Consider the following 19,794-nt stretch of genomic DNA (forward strand, 5'->3'; position numbering starts at 1 on the left):
CACAATCTCCACAGCATGATTGTAGATGAGCTTCTCTGCTGTGACGCTGTTGATTTCGTCTACAAAGCGCTGCTTATCGGAGAAGAAGTGGTTGAGTTTGTCAGTCAGCCGGCGGCAGAGGGATATGCAGCTTTTGTAACGCTCATTCAAACTCTTCACCACTGAGAGAAGACACAGAGAGGGAATAAATAGTTTTTGCATAAACGTGTATTTGAAGGTTCCTCGCTCACAGGTTCCAGTTTAACGCACTGGTCACAGGTTAAGTCAAGTAATGGGAAATTAAATGTCCTTACCCTGTTTGACAGCAGTGGAGGGATTGAGTTTGGCTGATTTAATCTGAGCCTTGGCCATATGGAGAGAAGAAGCCAGGAGCTGAGCTGCCTTCATGTACAGCACCAGCTGCTCCACCTGCCTGTAGGGGGCAGCACAACCAGAGTATATAAAATACTGCAGCAACACCACTGAACAAAGGGCCTCCTCACACTACACCACATTAGGGAGATTATCGGAGGGTCAAACTAGACTTAAGCCATTCCTTACCCCCACTCTTTGCTGAGCTGGCTGATCTGGTCCACAACCACACTGTCCTGGGGCGGGTAGAGTGAGGCGGCCGACACGCCAAGCTCCGTCCCTCCAGCTCGCACTGCCGCCATCTCCAGGACGCAGTCAGTGAACGAAAGCATCATCCGTAGGTGCATCAGGGTATCTGTATGCTCGCGCTGGACCGGACAAAAATTAAACGTAAAACACAACAACAAGATAAATATTAAAAGAGTATACCAGTGAGTCATGAAGTTGTCTGACAGATCCATTTCCCTGTTAAATAATGAGAAATAGACACCACACTCCCTCACCTCCATGAGGGTCTCCTCAGGCAGCTCTGGCGCTTCGAATGTGATGAATCCCTCCAAGCTGGGAGGGGAGGTCCCATAGGGAACATAGCGCAGGCTGCTGGGTGCCCCCTCAGTCCCAGGAACAGCCTGCCCGCCCCCAAAACCTCCTGGAGGAGAGGAACACAGGGCCATGCCGGGAGGAGAACCAACATAGACCCGACCGCTGGTGGAGCACAGGGAGCCGGCCGAACTGTTAGAGCCCACTGAGACAAGGACAGGGAGGAGAAGGCGGAGGATCATGAGATCAGTGCTACTAACAAATACCTCACCGCCGTCCTGCTTCCAACTGTTAATAGCTTATTTGCTTGCACACTAGCTCAGCTAGGGAAGGGCCCTCACCTGAGATGGTGCGTGGCCGTGTGCCCAGGTGGCTGCAGGTAGGAGGAGTGCAGCTGTTAGGCGGTGAACCCACGGTGAAAAGGACAGTACGAGGACTCGCTGACCCACCGTGAATCAGCCCGCTGGGACCCGCAGGGGCTTTGGGAAGAGGACATTTAATTGTTTTCATTCTCTGTCATACACTGGTGTAGATTAAATGAGGCATCTTAGTTATAAAAAAAAGTACGCTGTATGAAATAACAGAATCATTCCTCAGACTTTATGTTGATACAGAATTTTTCATATTGAAGAATACAGACATGAGTAATTTCTTATGTTGACTAAGTGACTGAAATAGGGGAACCTGTGGTAAACACATTGTGTGAGCAGCAGTGTAGCCTACCTGTGTCCATGGGTCGCTCTGTGTTCAAGCTGTCAGTGCTGCCCTGATAGGCCTGTCCACCCAGAGTTATTCTGATTTGCTGCTCAGACAGACGACCTGTGCTCACAGACCTGCAGGGAATAGCACAGAGCAACGATAATGTCAGAGCAACGTCAAACAGCAGACAGAGTGACGTCATATGGTATAGGATAGACGGGGGTGGATCAAAGTAACACAAAGCGGTGCGCCAAGCTAGAGCCCTTTCCACTACATGCATGTAAATATACACGACATGATTGACATAACACAAATGTATTTCTATTTCTATGCCAGGAAAGTACAGACCCAGAAATGTGTTTTGTGTGCGTATAAATGCATCTGAGACTAAATTGAGCCAGTGTGGAACTGGCTACTGACATTTAACCCAGCAAAATACATAAAGAAGCAAGTAAGTCAGGACTCTTGTAGTCAGTCAATAGGTGTACTACTGATCAATTGTACAATAGCTACTTCATATAAAAACTGAATAGCATCATGTCCATTATATTGGCGATGAACCATAATGACCAGACCTGATCATCCAGGTCAATGGACATTCATTTATCAGTGTAACATTGATTACGGTGGAAGCTGAGGTGGGTGCAAAAGAGAAGTAGGGAACAAGCGAAGCGAACAGACAGAAGACGCATTTGTTTCAGGGAGGCCTACCTGCCAAAGGTCCTACTGGCCTCAGGGGCAGCTGGGCGTCCAGTGAGGTACGGGCTGCAGTGGTGGGCACAGATATCCCGGGCATCTGCCAGCGTCTTGGTGGGCACGGGGCTGTCCGCCAGTGCCATCAAGTTACAGGACGCCTGCGTTTTGGGGATCTTGAATGGTGCCGAAATGGTCTGAATGGAAGAAACATTAAACAGGGAAACTTTAACAGCTGACATTTTAGTTAATTTGGATCATCTACACACTTAATAACATCTGCACTCACCTTAGTCGGGGAGCCAATGATCGTAGGCAGCGGCGACTTCTGCAGCCAGTCGGATGTGCGGGGGGAGGTGCCCAGGAGCTTGGTGGGGGAGGAGCCGAGGCTGGCTGGTCGACCGAGCTGAGGGAAATGACTGCAGGAGGAGGAGGCGGAAGGCTGCACAGGGTCCGATAACTGCTTGTGGAGTTTCTGCCTGGTCTGGTAGAACTCGGTCAGGGTGGGGGCGCTCTGGAGCCGAGGCCCAAGGAGCTGAGAAGAGGGGACGGGGGAACCTAGAGGGGCCGGATTAGAGTCAATTTCAAGTTAAAAGGCTGTATACTATATAGTACTATAATTAGCATGTAATGTATAGTGTTGATTCAGATTGTTCATGGACAACGTGGGTTTGTGCATTCTCTCTGGCAGGTCAGAGGACACATAACTTCATGTCTCAATTGTCTCTCAGCTGAAGGCTGTCTTCAGCTCTAGATTTATTCTGCATTGGATTTAAATAAATGCTGCAGGAAGTAGGGCTGTACCAAAGAGTCTGAAGCTTCATTTATAATTGGAATTCTAAAATCAACATTCGAATGCTGCACTGCTTTTTTTTCAGAGCATTGAAAAGTCAAAACGTACTGAAAAGATAGCTTAGATGGAATCACTTCCAAAATTCACAACATGTTTTTATCATACAAAATATTCATCCATATGATACAATTTCCAATTTATGCTTCATGTTTTAGTGTTAACTAATTAACATGTGCTATTTCAATAACCCACGTTTCCTACAGGACCATAAATTGAATCTAAGTGAACAAGTTGGCACAGTTAGGGTTGACCAGGGGACCAGGCTTTGGAGAGGACAGCTGAAGTGAACTGACCTCCTGAGGAGCTGCGGCTGCGAGGCTCGTGGTTCTGCAGGTGACAGCAGCAGTGACCCAGCTGCTCAGGGATGGTGCCCACTGCAAACAAAAACACAGTTATTCGCATTGCGAATCAAACTCATGTCTGGAACGTGTTATTAAAAAGCTGGTGTGCTGGGAGCCACGTCTGGACATGTCCTTACCAAGAGGTGAGGGGGAGTAGGGCCGAGAGCTGCCGGTAGAGAGACGCCTGCCTACTGTCTGAGGGACGTCTGCAGAGCTGGGGGACGCCGACCCCACCTTGGGAAACCCCATGGGACTAGTGTTGGAACGCCTCACAGTGCCAGACCTAGACAACACAACCACGCATCACAAAAAACATAAGTAAAAGTAATTGCATAGACTATCCCAAGCTCAAGTAAAATTCATTCAGCTTTCAGAGCCATGAGGAAAATGCTCTGTCTCAATCAGCACTGAACCAATCCAAAGAGTGAAGTTAAAGACATTGATACAATACTTGGCTTCCTCTAGGATTCAGGTATTCAAATAATGTCTCTCGTGTGACCTCTTTCCTCTCCCTTTGGCTCATGTCAGCCAATTCTCCCAGACCACAGATTTGAGTCACACTGAAACAAGGCATGTGCTGGAGTTTGTGGGGACCTCATGTAATTACTGAGATACACAATATACATAATCTGAAGTCTGTGAATCGCAAATCAAATGATACGACATGATACAACTGCACGAGGTACGGTTTTTAATGAAATGCCCTGTGGAGTTTTCTTGACATCAAACAAGGGTTATGTTTACATTCAGTGTTTCTCACCACAACACATTGTGTGTATCCCATATACGCGATATAAGAAGTGGACGCAGTCAACGTGACGTCACCCATTGTGACGTCATTGTGTGATTGTTTTTTCAGACTACTGTTTCGAAGATTCGAATTCGACGTTCTGGTCGTCGCCATTTTGGTTTTAGTTTTTATTGAAGTCTACTACGGTGTCAATTGCCTTAGGAAGATGCTGCACCTGAAAGAATTAACTGTTAAAATGACACTGTTTGATTTGCTTTACAATTTAAAGGACTACCAGCCATCACCTTAATGTGTCCAGTAAACTGTGCTGGATTTGCAGGTGCACAAAGGCCAACTCTTGCTTTAGGTGCTAGCTCATATTAAGATATCATACTCGGAGCTCAACACAAATTACTCCACTTCCTTCTATCTTAGTATCTAGTTGCAGGGTGTTATTTCTAAAATAAAGCAAAATAAAGATCCATACAGTATATGAAGGAATTCTACTTGCCAAATTCTTGCTCCCTAAAGTGAGAATAAAAGAATACTAACAAATTAAGAAGGGCCTCTAATAGGTCAAAAGGACAGAGTGTCAGAGCTCTAATCCTCCCTAAACAGATTGACGAGACAGGACGGCTGGAGAGTAGGACAGCTGGACAAAGACGCATAGCTAGCGGGGAGTGGATCCTCCACCATCTAACTTCCAGGTCAACAAGCTGCTACTCCAAAAACATTATGCAAATACCTTATCCACATAGCTTATTTCAGGCATCTAACCAAAACCCCAATGACTTCGAGACGAGGGAACTGGAAGGCTAAAATGCTGACTCACTTCCAGGTTTTAGGACTTATTCCTGCAGCACTCTATAGCAACAACAGAACTAATCTCCCTGTGGAACACGGTGCCACTCTTCTTTCTTCCTCTGCCCTCCTATCTGCTTTGTCTTCACATAAAACCACCAACAAACCCTCCCAGCAACAGGTTGAAAAGCTACACGCTCAAGCAGGCACATGCTGTATCTGATGTAATTTCAGTGAAACATTATGGCTGATGTAATAACAGCCTGCGTTTTCATTACATAGCCATAAAGTTTACTCCCAATGGTGAGTAAAACATTAGTCACAAGTTGATGTCAACAAGCGAGTGCCCATTCCAAGTGTTTCATTACTAATCACAGGGTTCTTACAGTCATGAAAAATAATAGCAATGTTCAGGCCTGGAGAGGTTTTAGAAAAGTCATGGGAATTAGAATCACAAATACCTAGATAATAAGAGTAAATGTGGTTAAGTTGAGATCTACTGAGAAAAATCTGTATTGGTTCAACTATAGTGTAATAAGCAGAGAGATGGCCCTCCCAAATGGAATATCAATCCATTTCTCCGGGAGTTTTGGAACAATATCCGTAAAATCTTTGGACTGCCTCAGTACAAACAAGGGTACATGTTTGGGGAAATGCTGCACTCTTAATCACAGGATTTCCTCCTGTAGGAAAGAAAACTATATCTAAGGCATGGCACACGAAGGGTTTAGCCACTTGCTGATCTATTTGGGGAGGGAGTGTTCTTCTCCTATCAAGGTCTAAAAGATTGATATAGCTTAATGGATAATGGGGACCTTTGGAAATACCTCCAAGTACAGTCCATGGGTTACGATACAGGACAGGATGACAGCGTACTGTAAAGGTTAATACAACTTAATACAATCACCCTCTGTATTTCATAACATGACAGCAAATGCTCTTCATGGTGAGAGTGAGAGTCTGAGGATATGACAAAGGGACCTGGACACTGATCTTACACAAGAGGTCTGGGAGAATATTGTCAATAGCATGGGTTGGCCACTAAGGGATAGTAACAGCAAATGTCTGCATTATAAAGTTATTAATAGATATTATTGGATTCCAGTCAGACTTAAAAAGCATTGTCTTATTCAAAGCTGTGAGTAGTGGAAAAGCTCTATGAATTCTTTTCTACAGCATTAATGTCATGTGGGGTGCAGTGTCTACGACACTGTCCTGTTTTTGTTTCTGTTTTCTGGTGCTATAATATTGCAGCATGTTTGTGGAGAATAAATAAAAAATCTTCATGACAAAAAACAGAAATAAAAGGTCGGACAGCTCAGTTACGTCACTTGTTGCGTTGTTCTCTGCCTTGGGTGACTTCAGACTCCGACCTTTTATTCATTCTTTCATGTACACACAAACGTTTCAGAGAATATATAATCATGAAGACTTGCCTCAAAGGCACGGAAAAGACTTGGAAATGTATCGGTAAAAATGTGTATAAACCCTGTAAAAACTAACAAGGATAATCCAGGACCACGGCCCTCCTGTCCCTCTCAGACCCAGCAGAGACAGCTCTTACCTGGGGGAGCTGTACAGCATGGTTGTCGGGCTGCTGGAGAGGTTCTGCTTGATGCGCTGGTAGTTGCGAATCTGGGTGGGAACGGGGATGGGGGTGGTCTCAGCCCGTGGGGACACCATGGGGGCCTGTCCCGGGGTGGGTTGCGGCTGCCTGGAGGGGAAGAGCAGGGAGAAGAGGGCGGTTAGCCGGTCTGCTCGAGGCTGCTGCTGGTTCCATATCTGCAGGACATCTTCAGGGGTGTCAAAACCCATAATAATATAAACCTCCTCAAGGCTATTGCTTGTGTAATAAGTAGAACTTCAAGGAGGACAACTCTAAAATATAGAGGCTTTGTTTCTACAGCCTCATGTCCTCTGTTTACTTCAGTGTGGAGGCAGGTTAAGGAACTTAAGTTTAGCCTGGCAGATCATGAGTTGTTAAAAAGAAATAGGGGGTGAGGCTTCCATGTAAACACAAAAGCAGCACCAATCAGCTGACGGATCGCTCTGCTGAGGGCAGGGCTAGAGGCGGGGCCGGGAAATGGCACATGCACAGGAGGGGAAGTGCACAGCTCATTTGCATTCTTTTGTTATTCCAGAGGAGACAAAATGTTCTCAAACAAAGAGTCATGACCGAGTCACCCACAGAGGGCCTTGCTTACATATTGAATGCAAAACAAGGGAGAAGTGGTGGAAATAGCCGTTAGAGGGTGTCAACAGTTGGAAACCAGTATTATGTAATGATGTGAAGCCTGGGAGGGCCTAGAGGGGGAGGACACGTGAGGCAAAGACTAGCCCAGACAAAGAACCAGAGAGAAGTTGCTTTGTTAGATTCTGGGATGTAAACCTGACCACGTTCTGTCCTTCTCCACACACTTAACACCGATCAAGAAGACATTTGATCCAGTGAGGCTTTCTATTTTTCACCAGCTTGCTAAAAGCTTTATTGATCCCAGCCAAGGTTTAACATGGAGAAGAATGTGCGCGGTTGTTTCCTCGTTAAAAGAAAGACAGACAATTTGTAGGTCTGTGAACAGCTGATTTTTAAAAGAGGCAAGAGTGGAAAGAGGAGAGAGACTGGATCTGAATTTCAGTTGCCTCTCCACTATATTCAGATTTAACAATTCCGGCCTCTTTTGAATAATATTTCCTTGCTTTATTTACAATGATCATCTCTCTCCAGACATTCTGCTCTTCTCTCCATCTTCTCAAGTTCCCAAGTTCCCAAGCCCACACACTGGTGGTCTTCCTCTTTGGCTCAGAGATAAAGCGGGTTGTCTGCCAATCGGAAGATCAGCGGTTCGATCCGGTCACATCCTCCAGTCCTCCAGGCCAAAGGTTGTGCCATCGGTGTATGAATGTGCGTGAATGTGAATCAGTTTGGGGTCCTGATGGCCCCTTGCATGGTAGGCTCTGCCATCAGTGTATGAAAGGGTGTGAATGATGACAGTGCATTGACTGGTCAGAAGACTAGAAAGGCGCTATACACATGCAAGTCCATTTAGCATTTCTTCCTCAACTCCAATCAATCAGAGGATAAACAAGGCTGTGATCCAGGAGCTCCTTGAGAACGTGGCTGCTGTAACTGAACTGGAAGGATCAACTCCTGTAGTGGAGAAAGAAATTGGTTCTTCCCGTGTCAATGGTTAACTAATTGTTGTAAGCAGTAAAGAGTTATTGCTATGGAGGAAGACGTTGAAAGCACATAATGTGCTAATGGTTAGAGGAGGATTAGACAGAACAACAACAAAGACAAAACGTATTGGATGCATTTAAAAAGGGAACAGAGAGGGAAGACAACAGTTCTGCTTGAGGCTTTTCACTGGTGATTAACAAAGGGAGGGGGAACAAAGAGTGATAGACAATAGCAGGAGTTTTAGGGGGGAAATATATATGTATTTAAAACTTCAATTTCAATCTAAAAGACCTTTGTAAGCTGGCGGCATGACAAAAAAACAACATTAAAATGTTAAATACTTGCCTGCAAAATGTATATGTCTAGGGCTTTTACTGTGAATGTAAGAATAGAGTGAGTAGATCTGGGAAGCGCTGGCTTTGTCTAGGCTGAAAGAAGAAGTTTGTATTTTCGGTACAGACTACGGAGCCTCCACGTCGTTGTTTTATAAGCAGACTGCATCATTTAATAAGAAAGTTAAGAACCCAAACGTCCCTGAAACAGAAAGGTCCGTACATGCTGTCATGTTGAGAGCAGAATGTGGTTGCAGTACATGTGAGCATGTTTTGATCTTTCAATACACAGCTGAGGCTCACTTAAACTCACGTTTTTGTTATTGCGGGCAACATTTGGGGAGTGTGTGAGTCTATTCTTAGCACAGCCCTGAGTGGGTCAGGTGCTTTATTTAGCACAGCACCACCTTGTTGTTTGGCTCAGCGTCTGATTCATAACTTACTCATCGTGCAGATTAGGAGGTGGGCAGAAGAATTCACTTGGGACAAAAGGACACAGAGTGTGTGTGTAATATCTAGAAGTGTGTCAAGCTGAGAGGAGGGTGTTTTGCTGGTGGCCAGAGAGAGAAAGTATTAGTAAAATGAAGAAACAGAGGAGGCCTCGCTGACATAAAAACGCCTGAAGTATAGATGATGTGACCCGACACACACACACTCCAGGCTGTGTGAAATGGAATCTGACTCACAGCAACATGTCACACGTCCATTGGACAGCCAGTCTATTCTTTACTCTGACTCTTGTCAACATCTAGTTCATCCTCCATGAACTGTGTCTGATTAGTTAGTGACCCAGCGGCACATGTAAACAATAACACACTATCTGCAGCATTCTCAGAGGCTTTACAGACCCCTTTGATGACTTTTGCAATTGTAGAAAATACCAGTTTATGACCAAAATAAACAATCAAAGCTAGCAACTTTTTTTTTGCTAATCACACACAGCAAGATGACGATAAAACACATAATCTCATAAAACCTCAACGTTCTGATACTTGTTTCAGTTTAGAGCTGTTGGTAGGCAGGTTTTGTTACCTTTGGACAGAGCCAGACTAGCAGTTTCCCCGTTTCCAGTCCTATGCTAAGCTAAGCTAAGCTATCCGACTAACTCTCGGCAAGAAAGCAATTAAATGCATTTCACAAGATCAACCAATCCATCAGTCAATCATTGACTATATTTGTCCTCAGTAGAGCGATTGGTTATGCAGCAGCGGAATGCACCCATCCAGCACGCATTAAACTCAGAACACATGAATACAACACGACAAAAAGATATATTTGTCGACTACACTTTAATACTATTTGCAGTCATCGTGTATGCCTCCCATGGCTTTATTGATCATTGACTGAAGGTTCCTGTATAGTTTTCATTTGTCTTTCTAGAACCTTTACCTTGGGGTCATTATGAGCCGTGCTGTTTGTCAAGTATATTATGAGAGACGATGTTTGTATTTCTGAACAATGTCCAGAGCTTTCTGGTTTATAGCATCGGACTCACCCTCCACACATGAGGAACTCACTGGACGGCCGACGACCTGCTCCCATTGGCTGGTCATCTGAGGAGGGAGAGAGAGGCAAAGAAGAGAATAATGAAGGTGCAACAGGCTTTACTGATGTATAAACCAACAGCAATTAATACTGAATTAATAACTGCCTGCTGAGGTGACACTTTTTATTCATTGTTTCAATGGGAGGACTAGCAGGTGGATGCGTGTGTGTGCAAGTGTAGAACATGATAGACATTTTACCAGTCAAGTGTGCTTGTGCACTGATGTCTACAGTTACAGCATTAAATGGTTAGCAGCTGTCTAATTTACCTGCTGTGGATTTGGAGACATGTGCTATGTGAGTTTGTGTGAGCATGTGTGCGAAACTTGGCAACATGACAACCAATCAAAATACAGAAACAAAACTATTTTTAACCAATCATATTAAAGTATTTTAAGACGGACATCCTACTTGGCAATATAGGCACAAAAGGGTTGGTTGAGTTTGCTAAACACACCACATGAGAAGTTGATGTGCTGTTAGGGGAGGCACAAAGCACTCCCTCAGAGGAAACCTTCTTTGAAATGGGAAAGTAAGCAACATTTTTACCGTCACAGCAACCGTAACATTATATAAAGCACGACATGAAACCGAAATTGTGACCGATTCATGTTGTAATACTGTATGCATCATAGGGCTGCTCGATTATGGACAAAATGATTATCAAGATTATTTTGATTGATAATGAGATCACAAAAATGTATAACGATTATTCATTGATTTTAGGGACAAAATACTTTTTATTGCACTTTCACATTTAAATAAGCTTCCATGGTGTGCTACATTCCTGCTAATGTGTCTTTGCATTAAAATAAGACTGGTCCTCATTCACAAGACCTCTTCTAGAGGCAACATAAAAGTGTACCTAAACCTTTTAAGCCAAGATTAGATCAACAAAGCACTGTGTGATTTCACTTTCCCGTTGTGCTACATTCCTGATAATAAACAATACAGACAAAATAAGACTTAAAATAAGATTCTTCTTCAATGAATTGCATGGATTTATGTTTTGCACGTCTGCTCTCTGTTAAAAACGAGTAAAAATAGCCCTCTGAGGCAAATTTGTGGTTTGTGATTTTGCGCTATACAAAATAAATTGAATTGAATTAAATTACTCTTCTACTCGGAACTGCAACATTCAGGAACGATTTTCACATGCTGCTGCTTAACGGTGCCCAAGCAGCAGCATGTAAGCCCCCAAAAGTGAAGCCAAAACGGAGCGGAGCACGCGTTTTAAGTGTCAATATGGCAGTTGATCATTTTCATTTAATTATGGGAAGCAAAAGTTCTGATCACGATTAACATTAGATTAATTGTAAAGCCCTAATGCATCAAAATCAACAGTTTTGAAAAAAATATCCTGATTAAATTCACTGCCTAGCCCTAAAGGTAATATTTCTGCATTTTCTACAAAAGAAATGAATTAAGCCCAAGAGTTGATCTCCCTCTCAAATAATCCGGTGAGTTACACCTGAGTGAATTTAAGGGAAATACAGCAGAGTACAGTATGTGTGTTGGCACTTACAGCTGTCAGTCGAGAGGTGAGGCACCAGGACAAAGTCATCAGTGTCACAGGACGAGTTCTTACTGCTGGTGCTTCCTGCAGACTCTTTGGACAGCTGCAGGAAGTTGGGCGGACCGAGCGGAGGGGATGACAGACCATCTTCTGCTAGTGTCTGCATGTCCGGGAGAGACTGGGAGTTCATAGACAGACACACAGACTTCATCAATTTCTACATCTAAGCCATGTCTCTTAGACCCCACCCAGACAAGACTGCTTAAAGAAGTTCTACCTTTAGTTAGCACCACTTTACTAGAGATCTTCAATCTGTCTTTACTAACAGGCCACGTACCACCGTCCTTCAAAGTAGCTGTAGTTAAACCTCTTCTTAAGAAGCCCACTCTTGATCCAGAGGTGTGGACTAACTATAGACCGATCTCTAACCTTCCCTTCCGCTCTAAGATCTTTGAGAAACCAGTCGCAAATCAGTTGTGTGACTTTCTACATAACAATAGTTTATTTGAGGATTTTCAGTCAGGATTTAGAAAGCATCATAGCACAGAGACAGCACTGGTGAAAATGACTAATGACCTTCTGATTGCATCAGACAAAGGACTAGTCTCTGTTCTTGTCTCGTAAGGTTGACCATCACATCCTGTTACAGAGACTGGAACCTTTAATTGCCATTGAAGGAACACCGTGAAGCTGGAGTCCTGTTTATCAGATCAATCCCAGTCTGTATGTAAACGATGAATCCTCCATGCACACCAAAGTTTGTCACGGAGTTCAACAAGGTTGTGTGCTTGGACCAGTTATATTCCCCTTATATATGCTTCCTTTAGGCAATATTATCAGAGCACGCCATAAACCTTTATTGCCATGCAGCTGATATCCAAGTATATATATTGATTAACCTGAGGACGCCATAGCACGGCAGGACACAAGCTACGCTGCTTTTGAAAACTTTTGGAGACTCGAGTGGATCTACAACTTAACGAACACGTTCACAGGGAAACAGCTCCACAACCGCGGCCTGGCGGGCGCCCCGGCGGGCGCCCCGGCGGAGGTGGGATCCCGGCCCCGCTGCGAACCTGCCGCAGCAGACCAGCGAAATACAACTGGGGAGGCTCGACTGTCACTGGCGTCCATGAATCGAGAAGGACTTCTTACTGGAACTGAAACGATGTACGTGGGATTAAACTCTAACAAAGAAAGGAGGATGGAGTTGTCTTTAAGTGAACAGCATTCAGTAAGTGACAAACTGCGTTTGTTGTTTTACATCTGCAGTAATGTGTCGTTTTTATGAATAATATTTGAATGGCTCGTGCTCTTGTGTGGTGGAATGCGTGGATCCGCTGCAGGTTTGCTGGATTGATGTGTCATAATGAGGTTATTAGGAGGTAATTCAACTGTAGTAGGACAGCACTGAAGGCCCAGGTATAAAATGCACGGCCCGCCACTGACTTATACTAATAGTTATATAAGGATATAGTTACTCTAGATAACATTGCATCCAACACCACGAACACCAAAAGACAACACCAAAGGATCTCGCCGTTATCTTTGATCAGAATATACACATAAAACAAACTTCAAGGACTGCCTTTTGTCACCTTTGTAAAAGCAGGCACATCCATGTTTTTGTTACTTTTAGACTAGATCACTGCAATTCCTTATTATCAGCCTGTTCTGATGAGTCTCTTTAGACTCTCCAGTTGATTCAGAATGCTGCAGCTCGTGTACTAACAAAAACAAGGAAAAGAGATCATATTAATAAAATCAAGCATAGAATTTATAGCCGGCTTATAGTTGGGGCCCGACTCAGGTTTATAGTTGGGGCCCGACTCAGGTTTATAGTTGGGGCCCGACTCAGGTTTATAGTTGGGGCCCGACTCAGGTTTATAGTTGGGGCCCGACTCAGGTTTATAGTTGGGGCCCGACTCAGGTTTATAGTTGGGGCCCGACTCAGGTTTATAGTTGGGGCCCGACTCAGGTTTATAGTTGGGGCCCGACTCAGGTTTATAGTTGGGGCCCGACTCAGGTTTATAGTTGGGGCCCGACTCAGGTTTATAGTTGGGGCCCGACTCAGGTTTATAGTTGGGGCCCGACTCAGGTTTATAGTTGGGGCTGGCTCAGGTTTGCCTTGGACCAGCCCTTAGATATGCTGCTATAGGCCCAAACCGCCGGGTGACTACACGGAGCTCCTCTGTCCTCCCCTCCATCTGTATGCATTCACGTCCAATTAATGCATGTTACTATCTTGGCTTCTTCCCTCGATGTCCCTTTGTGCTTTCTCGCCTCGCAGTATTCCTTGGATCTTGGGTATACCTGCACCGTGGCTGTGCCTGCTGCCCTGATCCTGCCTGACACCCACCGCTATTTTATGTATTTATTATATGTATAATTTCTGTCACATGGATTGAAAATGTTATAATTGTATTAAGTTGTTCTCCATGAGGTTCCTTATCTAATGCAAGGGTCCAAGCACAATCTTATTATTTTCACAATGTAAGTGTAGTCCCCTTTGAATGAGGATTTATAAAGTAATGTCAAACTTACAGGAGGGGAGTTGTAGTGGATGCATGGTGAGCTGCCGCAGGAACTGTCCGTTACTACATTGGAAGCGCTGGGGACCGGCACTGGACATGCTGAGGGAAAGAAATACAGATGATGCATCATGTTTTCAAGTTGTACGATGTGTAGACGTGTAGAAGAGTAAGTTATCTTGCTTGGGACTGTGAGCTACGTGCTTACATTTTTTAATGGTGGATGGCGGCTCCAGGAACGGATGGCTAAAAAAAGCGTCTGCAGAGTGATGGGACAGAACAGATCAGAGAGCACAGACAGATTTCAGTTTATGTAAGAAACAAACCTGAATAACACATTTATCATTCGATGTTTAAATAAATGACTATTATGTTTTCACTCACCAAAGTCCATCCTGTCTTTCTGATTCCTCTGCAGCAGCCCAAGCAGAAGGTGGCCAAGTTGCTGGGATGTCTCCATCGGGATGCTGGTTAATCAGAGCATGGGAATATTAATTATTTGTTTCTTGTGGGGAGAAAAAACAACAATCTTACAAGTGCATGTCACACTATGTGAGATGGATCAAATGAAGTCTTGGTAGCCACCCCCAACCGCATTTCGCAAAGACCCGTCCCACTCTGTCTCTGACAGTAGTAGCTAGTACTCATGGCCTTCTTCGCAGATTTTCACAAGTTTATTGCTGAGCAAGATTGCTGGAAGGTTGGTAGGGTTAATGATTTCAACTCAGATGTGGATGGTTTCATAAGTATGGCAACCCTCTTGTATAGTGCTCTCAAATATAATTACAATGTCCTGATTATGGGAGAAAAATGTGTTTTGAAAATGTTGCTAATGCACATTGCCTATATGGATGGAATAAAACTACAGATCTGTTGGAGATTTACATTTTGATGTGGTGTCATGTTTAACTTAATGTTAACCTTAATGTTAATATGGTACACTGATAAACAAGAAAATGTAAAAATGGCCCTTCATGTCAAGGTTGCTGACCTTATCTGCAGGCATGCTAGTGGCTCTGTGAGGCTGTACTGAGGGACAGTGGAACATTGAGCTAAATGCTAACGATGATGCTAATTTTGCCATATTCACCATCCATGTTAGTTGAGAATGTTAACAGTTGCTGAAGCTGATGGGATTATCATTAGTTTTACAGGTATTCGGTCATAAACCAAAGTAACGGACAAATAAAAAGTTTGACCTAATGAGGGTATTGGGTGAAAGGCAGAGTCGTCAAAGGGATTACAGTGGAACATGATTGTGTGTGCCAAATTACAGAACAATTCCTCCAAAAGTGTTGCAATATTTCACTAAATAACAGAAATGTCCACCTGCTGGTGGGACTAGAGGAAAAGTCAGGGGATCCCCAACGTATGATTCATCATCTGGGAGCCAGGAATGCTTGTAAAATATTTCATGGCAATCCATGCTATCGTTGTTGAGATACAGTATTTCAGTCAGGACCAAAGTGGTGGCTCGAATGTCCGACATTGGCATCCATAGAGCCGTGCTCATACCATGGATAAAAAACAACAGGCTCTGCACTGGTCTCAAAGACTGGCCCACAAATTCTTCTCAAAACGGTCACCTTTCATCTGGGACAGCGGGACAGCCCAAATCACACACTGTAAAAAGGAGCCTCAAAGCAAAAAAGAAGAGGTTTTGTGGCTTACATCGGTTGGAGATTCTTGTTCTTTTCATAGAACATCCTCAAGTCTTGGGGACTATTGGCCTGAAAATATTTATATAGAAATTAGATGCACAAACACACATATCTACAAATACATTTGTAATTTATTTGATGTGCGCAGTATTAACCTGGAACGGTGGCTTGCCGACCAGACACTGGTAGAGGACTGTCCCTATGCTCCACAGGTCGGCCCTGGCATCATAGTTCTGGGACATGATGACCTCTGGGGCCTGAGGGAGGAAAGGCCAGGTTAAGATCCAGAGCAGGGAGAGCTATGCAACACACTGCTAATGAAGCTGCCAGGTCATCTAACTATAAAGCAAGGAATGTACTGTATGTCTGTCCGTCTGTTCTTTGCATATCTCAAGAACCGCTCATCTGATCTACTCCACACTTAGTGTATTGCTGGGGTGCTTTTTAGAATGTGCATCGGATTTTTTTCCGATAACAAAATTTGAGTAAACAAGCACACAGCGCTCTGTGCAGCAGTGGGAGCAGAGCTTCAAGCTCAAACCAAACAGGCATTATTTGGATAAACTGACCACATATTGAGATCTAAACGATTACTTTCTTGCAGGAAAACATACTCAAACTTCCAGTAAAAAAGTGACATATTCACAGCTTTTATTAACAGTAGTCAAAACTCTATTTCTGAAGAACAACTATTAACTATTAGTAAAACTATTTTTACGGCACAGCAAAAGTCCTGCACACAAATATGTACTTTAAGTGAAGAGTGGCAGTATCAGTACAACGGACTTTACTTAACGTCCGTTCAAGTTAGAGCTTTCAATTCATAATTCTGAATAGTTAAATGAATAATATTTCATTATATTTTATGAGTAGAATCTGATCTCTCTGTCATGTAAATGTAGTACTTCAATGTTATCCTCAGTATACTACAGCAAGTAGTATACAGCTAAGTTGCATATTCTAAACAAGTTGTTTGGGGGTACAGTGACTAAGACTAAGAACATAATTCGGTCATTTTTATATCTAAATATCCTAATAAATCTATACAGTGGTTAGGGGTCCCTGGTGTTTTTTCCTCGAGAACCAATTATTTTTCCAGGGGCAGATTTAGTAATGTGAGGGTTCTTTCTGATATTAACTATTAATAGTAAAACTATTAATACACACGGTACAAAAACCTGCTTACTTCAAGTGAAGAGTGAAAGAGAGGGATTATCTGCACAATATACTTAATGTCTGTTTAAGGTGGAGCTTTCAATTCTAATATGATGCTGGAAAAGTTTATGAATAATAATACATCATATTGTAAATGATATATTTTTGCCAAATCTGAAATGTTACCAGTAACATTTCCCGGTTAATTGTACTGCTACAAAGTTTTCCTCTGAAGCAGAAGTACACAGTAAGGTGTATACGGTTGAGTTGCATATTTTGTAGGTGCTTTGGGGCCTTTTGTAAGTTATCTCTGGGTACAATGAGTTAGACTAGTAGCATAACTTGATATTTACATATAATAAATCTATAGGTGTTTGGGGCCCTTTTAGAAAGGCGGCCTAACGGTTAAGTCTGCCCCTGGTGTTGTTGTTTTTTCATACTACTGTATGTCATGGCGGGTGTATTGCTGAGGATCACAGGAAGAGCAGCGTCGAGTGTGTTGTTGTTTGCATGAGCGGTTCTTGAGAAAGGCAGCAACACTACAGGCCAAACATTGGGCCCGTTGTGAACAGGCATGTTCTGAACGGACACTGCACTAGTTTTAAAATGACAGACCTCAGCTGCAATGCTTCACACACAAAACATACACAGTGAAACACACTGACCATGTACATGGGTGACCCGCACAGTGTGGCCGCCATCATGTTGCTCTGGAGGTACCGTGCAAAGCCAAAATCAGCTGCAGAACAGAAGCATGAAACAAACCTGTCAGTATACATGTGTTATTATTACTAGGAACACAAACCAGTATTGCTGGACACTGGAGAAAGCCTGAGAGACAAACAGGAACAGCAACACATGCATAAAACCGTCTTTCACTTCAATGCATTAACTACAATACTCTAGTTTCAAAATAAGACGTTTTGAGTGTGGATTGCAGAGTAGCTATTTGTTTGACAGTGGATGTGTACAGAGAAAATGAAATTCTCTTCTATACCCAGTGCATTTTTTGTCTTTAAGGAATTGTTTTATTGCAGCTATAAATTTGGAATCAATAGATGCTCTACATTGTTTTTATTTCAGCCCTCTGACACAGTTATGAAAGGACTTTTTCTATCTAATTCGGTCACCTATTTTGATGCGGATGCCACTGATGTTGGACTTCTTGCGACCCACATATGACAGCAGGATGTTCTGCGGTTTCAGGTCCCGGTGGATGATTCCTTTGCTGTTGAGGATGCGCATGGCAGCAGCAATCTGCTGGAGGAAAACCCTCAGTGTGTCTTCTCTCAGAGTCCCCTTTGCTAAAGAAGAGGAGAGATAAAGAAATGATGATTAGTGAATGTAAACAACTTTTGTTTGTTTACAAGGAAACTCCACAGGGCACCTTTAAGTAAACCAGCTCATTATGATGCACTTTCTTGCCTTTTGTTTTCCTGGATAACCGTCTTAATGATGACCATTCAGGTGCTTCCTGCTGCCTCATGAAGCACATGAATGACTGGTTTCCTTGATTTGTACTCACATGATGCAAGATTTAATACAATTAAATTAGAGTGACTCCTCACGTTGCAGTTTACGTCCATGTCCGTCCAAAGTGTCATCCTTTTGTCATTTTATCCTTTTAAATATTTGTGTGAAATTGTAATAATTAGTGTATGAATCCTAATCGGTTCATCATTGAGTTGACGGGACGTTTGTGCCAAATTTGGAAGAAATTCCCTCCAGGCGTTCCTGAAATACCACATTCACCGAAATGGAATGGACGGACGGACAGACAGATTAACAACCTGAAAACACAACGCCTCTGGCCACGTCTGTAGCTGGCACGGAGGCATAAAAAACTGCATTATCCAAAACTCCATAATTCCACAAAAAGTGCTTATCAGCCTCACTTGATTTAAGCTAATAATTGGCATATTATAGTAATAATCTTTAGGTAAACGGAGTAAATTGAGGCAGTGAAGGTCCTATTCCCCGGTGGTAGTGAAATAAATCTAATCCAGTGTGAGACTAAGAGGATTCCTCTCTCTCCCTCTCACTCTATCAAGTCATTGTGATTACAGTGCAGCCATGGATCAAACCGGTAAGCTTACCAACATTAATCTAGGATTTGGGGGTTTGCGGCTCTCTGCCCACCACAGTGGACCAACTAATAGTGACATCCTCTAACTTAATGGAAGATGGCCGTTACCTACACGTTCTTCACAGGCTTGGTGAAACATGTGAAATGAACACAGAAGCCCTCCACTGATGAGACCGCAGTCACAATGACTAACGAGTTCAAGACCGGCAGCCAGTTGGGTCTCCAGAGCAGAGTAACACTGGTGGTTATGACAGCTGTGGGGTCGTAGGAGTTGTTCAGTAATACTCAAGACTCGTGGACCCCCCTGTCACCAACAGGTCTGAGCGTGACCCATTTTGTAACCAGCAAGTTTGTACATGTGGGGCAGGTACATTATGTAAAAGTAGAGCAATGAGGGAGCTGTTCCAGCAACACAATCAGGCTGTACGGAACAGAGGGGTAAACACCTGGGGTTATCTAACAGGTGTATTGGCAGACTGCCATTCATTTGGAGGGATATGAGATTCCAGGAGCCGACCCGATTTCAACTCTATGAAACTATTCACAACATTGTGAGTGTGCAGCGAGTGTGTGGTGGGTTCTCGTTCTGAAGCTCAAATGCTGGGACAGGAGACTGGGTAACAGAGACCCAGAGGTGTTCGGGAGAACTGTTCAGTTTAGTGTCCCAATGAAAGATCATGTACATTGTGGCTATTGTACAGCAACTATAAAGACTTTCAGTCAAAGTCCACTTGCTGGAGTTCCTCCTGAGATTTCACCACATGTGATGTGGCAGGAAAGGG

General features: G+C 43.5%; 1 protein-coding gene across 4 annotated transcripts in view; it reads right to left on the reverse strand.

Annotated features, from left to right (window-relative positions):
• The window catches only part of ulk2 (unc-51 like autophagy activating kinase 2), a 40,833-nt gene that overhangs the window by 5,356 nt on the left and 15,683 nt on the right, over positions 1-19,794 (reverse strand). For all 4 annotated transcript variants that reach the window (XM_076075417.1, XM_076075416.1, XM_076075418.1 and 1 more), the window contains 20 exons: positions 18,057-18,230; positions 17,592-17,665; positions 15,927-16,028; positions 15,782-15,840; positions 14,495-14,577; positions 14,319-14,369; positions 14,124-14,212; positions 11,589-11,757; positions 10,014-10,071; positions 6,573-6,722; positions 3,615-3,760; positions 3,430-3,510; positions 2,573-2,841; positions 2,302-2,480; positions 1,615-1,724; positions 1,233-1,370; positions 855-1,096; positions 541-719; positions 294-412; positions 4-161 (listed from right to left, as the gene is read on the reverse strand). In XM_076075417.1, coding sequence (XP_075931532.1) covers positions 4-161; positions 294-412; positions 541-719; positions 855-1,096; positions 1,233-1,370; positions 1,615-1,724; positions 2,302-2,480; positions 2,573-2,841; positions 3,430-3,510; positions 3,615-3,760; positions 6,573-6,722; positions 10,014-10,071; positions 11,589-11,757; positions 14,124-14,212; positions 14,319-14,369; positions 14,495-14,577; positions 15,782-15,840; positions 15,927-16,028; positions 17,592-17,665; positions 18,057-18,230 — 2,630 coding nt within the window. The remainder of the gene's footprint in view (positions 1-3; positions 162-293; positions 413-540; positions 720-854; positions 1,097-1,232; positions 1,371-1,614; positions 1,725-2,301; positions 2,481-2,572; positions 2,842-3,429; positions 3,511-3,614; positions 3,761-6,572; positions 6,723-10,013; positions 10,072-11,588; positions 11,758-14,123; positions 14,213-14,318; positions 14,370-14,494; positions 14,578-15,781; positions 15,841-15,926; positions 16,029-17,591; positions 17,666-18,056; positions 18,231-19,794) is intronic.

Source organism: Anarhichas minor, unplaced genomic scaffold (assembly GCF_050575085.1).
Source record: "Anarhichas minor isolate MPS153535 unplaced genomic scaffold, ASM5057508v1 ptg000052l, whole genome shotgun sequence".
Taxonomy (NCBI): Eukaryota; Metazoa; Chordata; class Actinopteri; order Perciformes; family Anarhichadidae; genus Anarhichas; species Anarhichas minor.